The following is a 13,491-nucleotide window of genomic DNA, read 5'->3' on the forward strand; positions in this document are numbered from 1 at the left end:
TATATTAATGACCTCAGTTTCCACCTTAAAATGCTAAAAAAAGAACAAATGAAACACAAAATAGGCAGAAGAAAGGATATAATATAGATCAGAGGGTAAATCAATGAAACAGAAAATGTAAAAACAATAGAAAAATTATGTGAACAATAACTTGTTCTTCAGGAAATCAATAAAATTGATAAATCTCTAGATGGGGAAAAAAGAAGAAAATTATCAGTATCAGAGAGAAGTGAAATCACTACCAATTCTACAGATATTAAAAGAATAATATGAGAATATTTTGAACAACTTTATGCCAATAAATTTAACAACTTAGATGAGAGGGACAAATTCCTCAAAAGACACAAATTTACAAAGTTCACTCAACAAGAAATAGGTAACTTGAAATCCTTATATCTATTAAAGAATTTAAATTTGTAGCTAAAAACCTTCCTGACTAATGGGCATCAGATATATCTGGTACAAAAAACTTTAAAATATTTTGGAATTCAAATGATATAAACCAGAGGCAAAAAATTCAAATATTTCCAGGTGCCAGGTAAATAATGTAAGTGAATGATGTGGAATAATTACAGGAAAAAACAACTGCCAAAAATACAATCTAACTTTATTTTTACTGAACCATGGTATATATAGAAATGCAACAACATAAACATATATGATAGCAAAGATTTTATTTTAAATTAAACATAAAAACTTAAAGTCAGTATGTAATTATTAACTTTATTTGTTGTGGGTTTTTCTTGGCTCTTCTCTGGAATCAGAAACCTGATTCCTTCTGTGCTTAAATATTAGTATTTTTGTCTTTCCTATGGCATTGTGGACAACTTAAAATATTTTACTTGTCATCAGCATTTAATTTTCTACAGATTCATAATGGAAAATAATTATTGACAGAAGTAGGCACTTCCAAATATGGATAGAATTCTTCCACAAAATGTGCTCTTCCTTCCTCTCTTTACTTGGGTGGCTTCTTCTCATTGTTCAGTTCTCAGAATTAAAATTTCTTCTTCAGAGATGCCCTCTCTCCATTATCTCTTTCTTCTGTTTTCTTAATAGTATTTTTCTTACTAGTAGCTACACTTTTCTTTGTTAACTTGTTACTCATCTCTTCTCCTAGCCTGTAGTTCAACGGGGGCAGAGTCTCAGTTTCCCTCATCATTGTATAACTTAGTACATAAACTGCCTCAGGAGTTCCACAAACAATTGAAGAAAGTGTGACTAAGCTCTGGTCAGAGGGCAGGACTGATAGCCGTCATGTACAATTTTCTTGGTCAGTGATGATTTGAGACCGAATTAAACGCCTACTCCAAATGGAGAGAGAAAGTTTTTTTTTTTAATTTTTTTTTGGAGGGCAATTTAAGAGCACTTACGAGTTTAAATAGGACACACACTTTGACCGAACTCTTGGTCTTTCAGAAACATATTCTGTAGAGACTTACAGAATGCACACCTTTTAAAGCAGCAGTTCTTTCCCTAGACATTTAGCCTCAAGGAGAAGTCAGACAAGTACCAACTATGCGCTGAGATGCATTCTCATTACAATGTTATTTGTAAAAGCAAAAAACCAGAGATTGGAAATGAGCTAAATGTACTTCAAAATTATTTAAATGAGTTTTGGTATAATCAATGAAATGCTATGCAGGCATTAAAATTATATCTGTAGTTAGTTACAGTTAAAAATGACAGTGGAAATAAATCTATAATATATTATTGTTAAATGAAAAAAGTTTAAATAATATGTATAAAATAATCATTCCCCTTTTTTCTTTTTTGGTTAAAAAGACAACTAATGGTCATATATGTGGGTATATATATGGTCATGCCCAGAAAAACATCTAGAATATATAGAAAGTTGATCACAGTAATTATCTCTGGCTAGTAGAATATCTAAATTCTTTTTGATACTGTTTATTGTTACAAGGAATATGCATTAATTTTATAATAATTTTTAGAAGTAATAAAGATATTTCCATTTGTGAAAAGTATTTCTTAAGAAGATTATCCCTCTTCTCTTAGAAATAAGTTTTAATGTCTCCCATGCCTTTCAGTCAGAAATTTCTTCCAACTATGGGATGTTTCACGTTGATGAGAAACGAGAACTGTTTAAAAAAAAAACATTGACTTTTATTTCTCTTTCAACATGATCCAGAACATATTTATGCTTAAAACCTTTTTTTTTTGGTTTATTTTGCTGAGTATTAATAATTGTTTTGAAGTTATGATTTTGTTATCAGGATCAATTTGCAAACTTGATTTCGTTTACATTTGACTACATCAGTATTTTTTAAGTGAATTCAAATAACTAATTTAAATAACTAATTTGTATGGTATTCCATTTGCTGTGTATAACATAAGCTCTGTATAAAAGGTAAGCCACCATCGCACCAACAGACAATCAGCTCATCACCCTGACAAATCATGTTGTGTCATATGGGGTCTTCATTTCTTTAACAACCACTTCCAGTAAGAGCTGGGTCACTGAGCTAGATCCATAGTCCAGCTAGTTTACAGTTTCTTTCTGTGCACGGATCAATCCAAACAGCCTGATGGGATCATCATGAATGTTTTCCTCTGTTGCCTGGCTTTCTGGTGGGAAACTGTCCACCAAAGTGGCCTTAGAAAGGTTGATATCCATTGCATGTACCTGCCCATCTTCATCCTTGTCTGACAAATAAGTTTTCTGTTTCTTGTGCTTTCTGCGCTTCCCCTCACAGCTGTGATCTAGTGAGGCATAGAACATCTTTACTTCAGTTTCCTAGAAAGAAAGGTATATTAATTCTTCATTGTTAGCCATTCTTTAACTTTGATAACCTCTGGGTATTTCTAAGGCCTATAAAAAACACACAGCTTGTTTTCTGGGCTTCAGCTACCTTATTTGCCAAATTTGTCAATTAGGATGATAAGACTTTGGGGTGGAAAATGCTTAAGTGAACTTTTTGTGTGTATAGTTTTATTTCTTTTTATACTCAAAATATACATGAACCTTTTAGATGGATTTTTACCTGCCTCTCCCCCTGCCTTCACCTCAGGGAGTGCCTGCCCTATGTTTCGTCTATCAAGTAACAATACTGATTTGTTAAACTGGGAACAAAGCATGACAGGAAGGAATTTAACCAATCAAAAATCTGCTTTACATATGTTTAATACTTGGTCATTTGATGGTACCCGCAAAACTCCCAAATTTTTCTACATTTTTGAGACTCAGACGTATAATGTTAGGGACTTCCCTGGTGACACAGTGGTTAAGAATCCTCCTGCCAATGCAGGGGACACGGGTTCGATCCCTGGTCCAGAAAGATCCCACATGCCGCAGAGTAACTAAGCCCGTGTGCCACAACTACTGAGCCTGTGCTCTAGAGTCCGCATGCCACAGCTACTGAGCCCATGTGCCACAACTACTGAAGCCCGCATGCCTAGAGCCTGTGCTCCGCAATAAGAGAAGCCACCGCGATGAGAAGCCCGTGCACTGCAACAAAGAGTAGCCCCCACTCGCCATAACTGGAGAAAGCCCACGTACAGCAACAAAGACCCAACACAGCAATAAATAAGTATGAAAATCGGGTAAAAAATAAAGAACTATATGTATTTGCTCATTATAAAAAAAAATATAAGGTTAACTGTCCATTTATATGACTGGCATTTGGCAAGATTTGCATTTCCCATTTTCCCATTTTTTCCTTTTTTTCCTTTTTTTTACTTCCTTCTTGCCTACCTGTCCCCAGATCCTGTTTGAGCTCCTTTAGGTTGGTCTTGGAGATACTCATTTGCATCCAGGAAAGCCTGGTAGTCCTCTCTGGCCTAGAGCTGCGTCAGTACTAGAATAAGAAGGGCAGGAGACTAGAGAAGCTTGGGGAAAGCAATAGGCCTGAAGACAAGACCTTGAATTTGGTGTTTGAAAGTTTAGGATTGAATTCCAGCTCTGTAATATACTGGTCATGGGACCTTGGGCAGTTTTTATTTGTTTGTTTGTTTGTTTTAACTATTTTGAGCCTCTTGCTATAAAATGAGAGTACCTGTCTTACAACATTATTAGCAAATAGAGATAATATACAGTTGACCCTTGAACAACATGGGGGTTAGGGATGCCAACCCCTTGAGCAGGTAAAAATTCACATATAGTTTTACAGTCAGCCCCTCCATTTCCGTAGTTCCGCATCCACAAATTCAACTAACCCCTCACCGTGTAGCACTGTAGTATGCATCTGGTGCAAACAATCAGCGTTTAAGCAGCCCTGCGCGATTCAAACCTGGTTTTTCAAGGTTATCAGAGCTGTAGGCTAAATTATCAGAGTTGTAGGCTAAAACTTTAGGACAGCTATTGAATAAACCAAAATATTCTGTATTAAGGATTTACCATTCAGAGTAAACCAAAGGTATATCAATTTGTGGAGTCTAGGGTAAAGAAGCAACATTTGGATTAACAAAACCCCTATTCATGGATAAGCTTCTCCCTGTAGGCGCTTGTTTTCATGCTAAAAGTTAAATGTCTTAAATCTTCTCTACCAGGCAGGGGGATGGCTCTATTCACAACCTCTCTTGTATGTTTGTCTGACTTTTTATTTGTAAAATAATCATTTCTGGAAAATTGTATAGAAGATAGGTAACTTGTATCTTTGCTTGAGTCTCTACACTCTGCCAGTTAGCCCATATACTGTCTTCAAGTTATCTTCCTAAGGCATAACTTCAATATTTTACCATTCTGTCTCAAAAATTTTAGCCTAGAATCTGAATTTTATAGCATGGCATTCAAGGTTTTCTATGCTTATACTTCCACACTTTCTATTTTGATTCCCAGTACTCGCCTACATATACTCTCTATTTCAAGCAAACTGGACATTTCACTGCTTCCTGAATACACCTCATGCTTTTCAGACCTGCTTTGCCTTTGACTAGATAGATAGAGAAGATGTCAGTGAAGTTAGAAAAATAACCAAAAGGCACTCGGTAATACAAAGGGGTGGATATCTTTTTTGACTGTCCAGCACTTTGTTCTATTCTCTTTCTTTGATAAGTTCTCCATTTTCCTTTAGGAAATTTCCCTCTTCTATCTGGTCCTGGAGAGCCTATCAATCACAATACTGTACTCCAAGCTTAGCACAGGATTAAGCATGCAACCCAGGCTGGAACCAATTACACTACCCATCCTCCTGCCAACAGAAGTTGACCCAAGGGTGGACATGTGACTTCAGTAGAGCCAATTACATGGCATCTTTGGGATTGAGGTACAGATGTAGAAATAGAAAAGGTATCTTTTTCTGGATTTGGGAGGAAGAAAATCTGAGTCTCCAGTGGCTTTCCCAGCCTCAATGGAAGAGTCTGTTCGTAATAGAAGAGAATGAAGTCAGTAACAGAGAAGCAGGGTGAAGAAATGGAGAGAGCTCTCATATTCAATCATTTCAAAAACAAAAGACACCCTTTCATCTGCCAGTTACATGAGCCAGTGATTTCCCTTTTATGCTAAAGTGGTTTGAATTGGGTTTTTGCACTTATAACTGAAAGCAAGTAATGTATGTCTGGTCAACAACTGGTCTGCTTTATCAAGTCCTGCAGAGTTCAAAGAACAAGAGTCCTGAGAAAGGACCACAATGTGTACGTGTAATAGTCATTTGTGACTTCCAGAGTGTTGTTTTACTTGAATAGATGCATGGAAAATATAGACAGGGAAAAAAGAATTTGTATCTATGAAGAGAAATGGAAACCATGGAAGAAAGTAAAAACCAGTTTAGGAATTAGAGAGAAAAACAGGTTGAAGTAGAGCTTTGTTGTTTTATTTGTTTTTAAATATTGCAGGGATTTGTGTATATTGGTAGGTCAATAGTAATTCATTTAAAGAAAGAAATGGAGACAAATTAAATAATTGAATGTGCAAGATCTTGAAGGATATAGGAGAAATACTCAAGAGTACAAGTAGGAGTATTGGCTTTGGAAAGAGGAGAGGTTGCTTCTGACATAGGAGGGAAAGGAGGGATAGGTGAGAGGTTTTAACAGGAGGATAAGAGAAGAGAAACAAGTTTACACTTGCATCCTTCACATTTTTTTAAGACATGGGAACTCTCATGAACTCATTTTATCGTTAGGTTTCCTGATCATCTCTTCCTAGTTATTGGTAGACTTAGATACTGAAATTACAACTTCTGAACTGTACACGTCATTTTCAAAGGACAAGAAGCTTATTCCCTTTTCCAACAAACACTTTATCCATCAGGCTTTATTGCATTATATTATAGATTCGTTATGCTTTTGTAATTGACCAAAGTAACTATGTATCATAGTAGCTAACTGGGTAGTGTTTTTTTTGTTTGTTTTTGTTTTTTTTTTTTTTGCGGTATGCGGGCCTCTCACTGTTGTGGCCTCTCCCGTTGTGGTGCACAGGCTCTGGACGTGCAGGCTCAGTGGCCATGGCTCACGGGCCCAGCCACTCCGCGGCATGTGGGATCTTCCCGGACCGGGACACAAACCTGTGTCGCCTGCATCGGCAGGCGGACTCTCAACCACTGCGCCACCAGGGAAGCCCTGGGTAGTGTTTTTGATGATAATGGTCATTCTAATAAAATGGAATTGATCAAATATGAAGAGATGACTTCTGGGTGGGATAAACTGGGAGATTGGGACTGACATATACTCACTACTATATGTAAAATAGATAACTAATAAGAACCTACTGTATAGCACAGGGAACTCTACGCAATACTCTGTAATGACCTATCTGGGAATAGAATCTGAAAAAGAGTGGATATATGTATATGTATAACTGATTTACTTTGCTGAACACCTGAAACTAACACAACATTGTAAATCAACTATACTCCAATAAAAATTAATTTGAAAAACCAAAGAGATTACTTCTAATTTTTGAAATTGGGCTTCCCTGGTGGCGCAGTGGTTGGGAGTCCGCCTGCCGATGCAGGGGACAAAGGTTCGTGCCCCGGTGGGAAGATCCCACATGCCGCAGAGCGGCTGGGCCCGTGAGCCATGGCCTCTGAGCCTGCGTGTCTGGAGCCTGTGCTCCACAACGGGAGAGGCCACAACAGTGAGAGGCCCACATACCACAAAAAAAAAAAAAAGAAAGAAAAGAAATAATTTTTGAAATTAAATTTGTCAGAAGGATGAAATAGAATGAAGACTAATCTCCTTAGAAGTGTCTTTAAATATATAATTTATAAAGTAGCAGACTTTGAAAGATATTTTAAGGCTTTGCACAATTTCCAGTTGAGTAAAAACCAGACGCAGCGCAAATAAAGCTGGCCTGTTTAATTTACATGTTTTAAACAGCAACTTCTACTCAGAATTCTCAGTTCTTTCATGACTAAGGTCCTGTGAATCTCTGCATTTCAGGTGGTGTAGTTACATTTTAACCTTCTTGACAGGTTTTCTCTTTATTATCATGAATATTACCATGAATTTTGCAGATCATATTATAACACGCAGTTTTTCATATATTTTATCTAAAAAATATATTTACAATTAATTGAACATCACATGACAGATTTGCCCATGAGAGGACGACCTTACATTTTGCTTAAACCTCACCACATCTTGGTTTCTTAATAAAAATTTCAAGAATTTGATTTTTTAGGAGATTCATACAAAGAAAAAGAGAAATTCTATCTTAATGGGAAGTTTCCACGTTCTGACCCATCTTTGGGAGGAGAGTGTTTTCTATTAGGCAGGACTAAGGTTGGATTCTGTCTCCCCACTTAGTTTCTGAGTCTCTAGGTTAAGTTTTTCATCTTTTGCAAGCCTCTGTCAAATGGGAATACCCGTGCTGTCTCCCTACAGGAATCTAAAAAGATATGCCTGTAAAGCACATAATACAAGCCTGACATGTAAAAACTGCACAGGAAATGCTGGCCCTATGACTGTTTCTAGGGAATAGCACAAGAGCACATAATAAAAGGGACGAGATCGGGGAGAAGAAAGAACCATCAAAACTGACATTTATAACATTTCAGCCTCACGTATGCTAAGCATCGTGAATGGCAGTGCTATGTCTGAGGATGCTGAACTGATTGTGGTAGTAAAAAGATAAACTACCCATTTCTTCCTGGGTTTTTCTGTTTCTACTTAGGCTTTAGTCCTGCCTATCTCCACACAAGCCACGTGTAAATCTCCTGTCATAAGACCATAGCCATAGGACTTGTATTAAATTTACACTCATTTTTTAAAAATAAAACAGAAGTATGGTCTTTTATAGTTGGTTAATTTATCTTTTCACTAAAGGTCTCTTTCTCCCCATCTGCCATAAATTCCCGACATCTAGGTCTTCTGAGAATTCTGCCTGTGTCACCTTTTATATTTATTTCTATGATACATGTAATTTTTTTTCGCTCTGAAAGGAAAAGCTTAACTAATACTTTAGGAAGAGAATCCACTTTTCCCTTGAAATCTACTGCCTTTGTAGTTGTACGTAATTTTGACTCTTTAAGTGTAACTCTGAGTACTATTTATTTGCCTTTGAGCTTTTCATTAGAGCTCAGGCTCCAGATTTGACACCGATTCAGAATGCAAAATTTCTAACAGGCTGCTTCTGATGTTTATCAGAATGTGCTGCTTTTATGCTCTTGAGACGTGCAGCTGTGCTATGACCTAGGCTGAACTTGGCCCTTGATACGGAAAACAAGACTTACCTGTGAAGGTGGGGCGTCTTCTTGCAGTTTGTTCACAGATCTCTCTGGCCGGGCTTTCATTTGTTCATAGTAGTTTTCATCCACTGGTTCTTGGGAGTGGAAAAGAGATTTACAATGGAAAAATAAAAAATGCTGGCATGAATAAAAATACATGGCCCAAACAACATTTAGCTATAAATGTGAAACCTTCAGGGATCATTTGACTAGGCTTTTTTGTGAAGAAACCAAGAGGTAAGGAAGCACAAACTGCTCTGCAGATCAGACTGTGGAGAAGTCTGTTGCCCTGCAGCATTAACAGTTAGACAAAAGAAGGTCACTTGGGATAAGGACTAGATCATATTAATTTTTTTATACCATTGTAGGACATGACAATCTCAACTTAAACTGCCATTTAGATGTTATTGAGATCCCACAAGTTAAAGGATTGTCTGTGTTCTCTTTAAACGTGATTACAAATGGTGCAGACGGCATAAAGCACAGAGCACGTATATTGATGATGACGATTTGGTAATTTTTTCCGTAAGTAAAGACATTTTACTAAGAGGCCTTCTTAACCTTACATACCATTTTTGAAAAAGAGGGTTTAGATTATGTTTGTCGTCCCATAAATCAGTGACAGGACAGTTCAGCCAGGCTGTTTTGAGGGCCTGGGGTGTATAATGCTGGTACTAAGTACTTGGGGGTTTTTGTACCATGTCCACCAGCCAGCAGACCTGCACTTATTTCATCCTGTGGGGATGCTTACTGAATCATCCGTACCTTTCTTTCCCCAGATACTCCTATTTAAAAGGGAGAAGAAGGAGAGTTAATGACTTGTAGGATGGCAAGTAACCTGGCAGAGATGTGGATTGCACCAGTTTGACCCCATAGATAAAAATATATGTTTACTATAATACAAGGTACTTCAAAATCATTCAACCCTGTCTGAAAAGCAATGCAGAGAACTGGCCCATAGGGTGATGTTTCTCAAAGCATGGCTCGTGGAAATCCTGCATTAGAATCACCTGGAAGGCTTGTTAAATAGCAGGTTCCTGAGCTTTATCATGGAACTACTAAATCAGAACCTGTAGGAGTGACACCTGTGCTCATTAGACATGGAGACTGCAGATATGGTGGGCTTTGAGCCACCAGAATACATAAGAAATTAAGTCCTCAGGTATTACAGGTGGGCACCAAAATTCTGCAAGGGAAAATGGGAAGGAAAATTATTTTTAATAGTCTATTGCTGCAAAATAGTTTCTGATTCCTCAGAGTGCAGAGCTTAGAGGACACTACAATGGGGGGAAAGACAAAAATTAAATAAATTCTTGACTCCTATAAAATTCTCATGTGTGTAACATTAGGAGATTCCTGTTTTGATATGTAGAGATTCAGATAAATTTAGCCCATTACTGGAAATCTCTGTGTTTGAGACTCAGAGATCAACAGGAATTAACCCCCAAGTCTCCTATCATGAATTAAGTGAACTTCTTACAGGGCAAGGATAGCGTTAAATGCTAGCGTTACTCTCAACAGCTTCTCTCATCAGAGCTCTGGAATTAGATCACAGCTGTTTGTTCTGAGGCATTTAGGGGCATTTTATTTTTGGGGTGGTTGGGATATTTCAAGTAATAAGGGATGCTGGGAACTGAAGAGTACTTGTTACAAAAGAACAAAAAAATGTATAACCCACTCAGTGATGGTTTGGCGCTTCTCTTTCCCTGCTTGTCATCAGTGTAAACCTAGGTTCTCTACTTTAAAAGAAGCAGTTAAAACAAGAGAAACCAGAGAATGTGTTCTTTGTTCCAAATTATTCACTGTAGATTTGCTTTTATACACAGAGCGTAAAGCACTGTTTTCCTGGGTCATTTACTGTTCTAGAAATAACTTTATTTCATAGAATTCTGTGTGTGTCAAAATTCATGGTAATAGAGTCTTCCGGTATTCTCATTACTACTAGAGTAAAATAAAGAGAATATAGAAAAACAGGATGTTGATTTACACTGAATGTTGCAATATGATTTATGAAATGCAGCTTTGGAAATATATGCTAAATGATATGCTAAAAATACTGAATTTATGGTTACCATTGGAACATTTAAACGTGACTGTGACAAAAAATAAGCTACCTCAAATTCTTTGTGGAATTAAGTGAGGTAATTGATTTATAAATAAATTTAATTTCTGGAAAAATAAAACTTACCTGGGACCACATTATCTAAGTTACCATAAATTGGTGTGTCTTCAAGGTCATACTCATTTTCCCTATAATAAGGAAATAATTTGCCTTGTTAGAATCTACTTTACACATAGTTCAAAACTAATCTCTCAGCTAAATTCAATATTGGGTAAATTATTTCATGCTCTTATTCAGCCTTGACCAGCCAAGGTAGATAGGCAAGTAAGTCAGTAAATGCAAGTGTGTATGTGTATGTGTGTATGAATTTGAAAAGATGTGTTTTGGACCCTCTTTGGGGGAACAAAAATAGCAAATACTTATTTAGCACTTGTTGTGTGACAGATACTACTTGAAGTGCGTTATATATATTCATTCATTTAATTCTCACAACAATTCGACCAGATAGGCACTACAGCGTTCCCACTTTAGGGATAAGGAATCTGAGGCACAGATTGGTTATATAATTTGCTGAAGGTCACAAGACTAGTAAATGACAGAGCTGGGATTAGAACCTAGATTATCTGTGCTCTAATCTATACATTGTACTTCCTGTTTATTTGCCAAGAATATCACTCTGAACATACCCCTAACACTGTTTACTAAATAAATATTAACTGACAGTGATGATTAAAAAATAAGAGGCCAGAGAAATATCGTAGACTCAGCTTGGCAGATGCAATAAAATGATTGATCACCTATTACATCCAAATACTGTGCTGTTTTACATGCATTATATCAAAAACCAAGGGAAATTCTGCAGAAATATTATTATTTTCCACTTTACAGGTAAGTCTGAGATTCAGATAAATTAAAGTATTTTCCCTAACCTTATGTGTAATATCAGCAATAAATAACAATTGTGAAAGCTTTTCTTTATGCCAATGCTCATTCAACCCTCAGGACAACCCTAGGAGATGCATTTTTTAAAAGCCCCATTGTGCACATAAGGAATTTGCAAGCTAGAGAGGTAAACTGTCAAAAGACACATAGTAACTGTCAGTGCTAGGATTGTAATGCAAGTCTGGTGCTAAAGCTCTGAATACTATTTGCTCTTGATGTTTGATTAACTTTCCTTATAGCCTCATCTGAACTAGGATTACAGTAGGCAACCTACCATTGTCACCAAACAGTGACAATGGCCCTGGTGACCAGCTTTCACAATAGCAGGTTGGGGACAGAAGAACATTTCAGGCAGTGAGAGTGGCATTTCATAAAACAGCAGCAAATGTTTTAACTTTGAGATTACATATCACTGAGAGCTGGAGGGAATAGCATCAAAGGAAAAAGAACTCTTATCTCAAGGCAGAACACCTATATTACTCCCATGCTTCTGAAAGAAGACAGTATATGTAAATAGTACGTAGGTATCGTTAAAAAAAGAACAGATCAAATGATACCTGTATGAAATGATTTGAAGATCCAGATCCTGACATGTATTTCGCTTATCTGATAACAAAGAAACTCATCCATAACCTTTCTTTCCATTGGTAATTCATTACAGCTTAATATTGGGATATGGAATAGTCCCTGCTCATGGTTTTTCTCTGGCTATACAGAGAATATAATAGCAAAAGGTGAAGAATTTTTAATAAGACAATCCATCCATTTTTCCTAGCCCACACAGATAGCAGATACAACCTGCAAATGATAAATCATGTCCAAAAACTGAACATCATTTCATTCTCTATGAATGAAAATAAGACGTGATTTATAATGCAGTGCCTTGTGTCTACAGGCAGGTCTCAAATGATTAATCATTGCAAATAAACTATTATAAAGAAGCAGTTGCCTAACCAACAAATTAAAATGTATGTCTTTACTTGGCAATGCCAAATAGCTCCAGCCTATTGCGAATATCTAATAAACTTCAAGCACAAATGTTTGGCAGTGTTTTATGTTGAAGATTGATTACTATTTAAAATATATTAATAAATATGCCCAGAGACTAGCGCACCTCTGAGTTTTGGTCCAGATCAGATTCTCCACTGTTCTCAACATGTCTGAAATGATCTTCTAACTAATCAGCACATTTACTGACATTCCAAGATTTAAAATAATATTAATTGCATCTTTTACTAGGGTTCAAATTTTCTACTTTCATATAAATTTTCTCTAGTCTCTATTTTTAAAGTTTGTATTTATATTTTATTATTATTTTATTGTGAAGTGCTTTAAAGAAAATGCCTCAAATACTTTATTATCTAAGTAGATTAAATAAGTAAATTCAATTTTTAAAAAATCATTACTTCTGCATGGGTGATTTTGGACAGAAATTCTCTGAATTTCAGTTTCCTTATTTATGAACAAGGATATTAAATTATTTAATCCCTATTGTTCTTTTCAGCTCCCAAATTCTATGACATAAATGTAGGGTTCCAATATCCAAATAAAAATGAAAGATTTCTGTAAAACTAAATAAAACTATTTTAAGGGGCTGGGAATTTGTAAGATTGATAAAAAAGAGTAAGCTTAGGGTCTATCAGAAATTGTTTTTGCTAAGTGTTAACCTGATTTGCTTAGTAGACATTTCTTTGAATAGGCAGATACATGTTTCGGCTTCACCAGTGTTTAAATGTTACTGAAAGCCATGAGAGAGGATGAAATTACTAATGGAATGAGTGTAGATAGAGAAGAGGCTCACTAGACTGAGCCCTGGGCACTCTCTTGTCGAAGGTTCAGGAACCAGCAAAGGAGAAGAAGCTG

The 13,491-nt window shown here is 36.4% G+C and overlaps 1 protein-coding gene across 1 annotated transcript in view; it reads right to left on the reverse strand.

The window, feature by feature from the left end:
- Positions 1–589: 589 nt before the first annotated feature.
- TRAT1 (T cell receptor associated transmembrane adaptor 1) overlaps positions 590–13,491 on the reverse strand; it is a 51,148-nt gene continuing 38,246 nt past the window's right edge. The window contains exons 4-6 of the mRNA XM_019923318.3: positions 10,813–10,874; positions 8,631–8,719; positions 590–2,758 (exon numbers count right to left, since the gene is read on the reverse strand). Coding sequence (XP_019778877.1) covers positions 2,504–2,758; positions 8,631–8,719; positions 10,813–10,874 — 406 coding nt within the window. The 3' untranslated portion in view covers positions 590–2,503. The remainder of the gene's footprint in view (positions 2,759–8,630; positions 8,720–10,812; positions 10,875–13,491) is intronic.

This window comes from Tursiops truncatus, chromosome 4, assembly GCF_011762595.2.
Source record: "Tursiops truncatus isolate mTurTru1 chromosome 4, mTurTru1.mat.Y, whole genome shotgun sequence".
NCBI lineage: Eukaryota > Metazoa > Chordata > Mammalia > Artiodactyla > Delphinidae > Tursiops > Tursiops truncatus.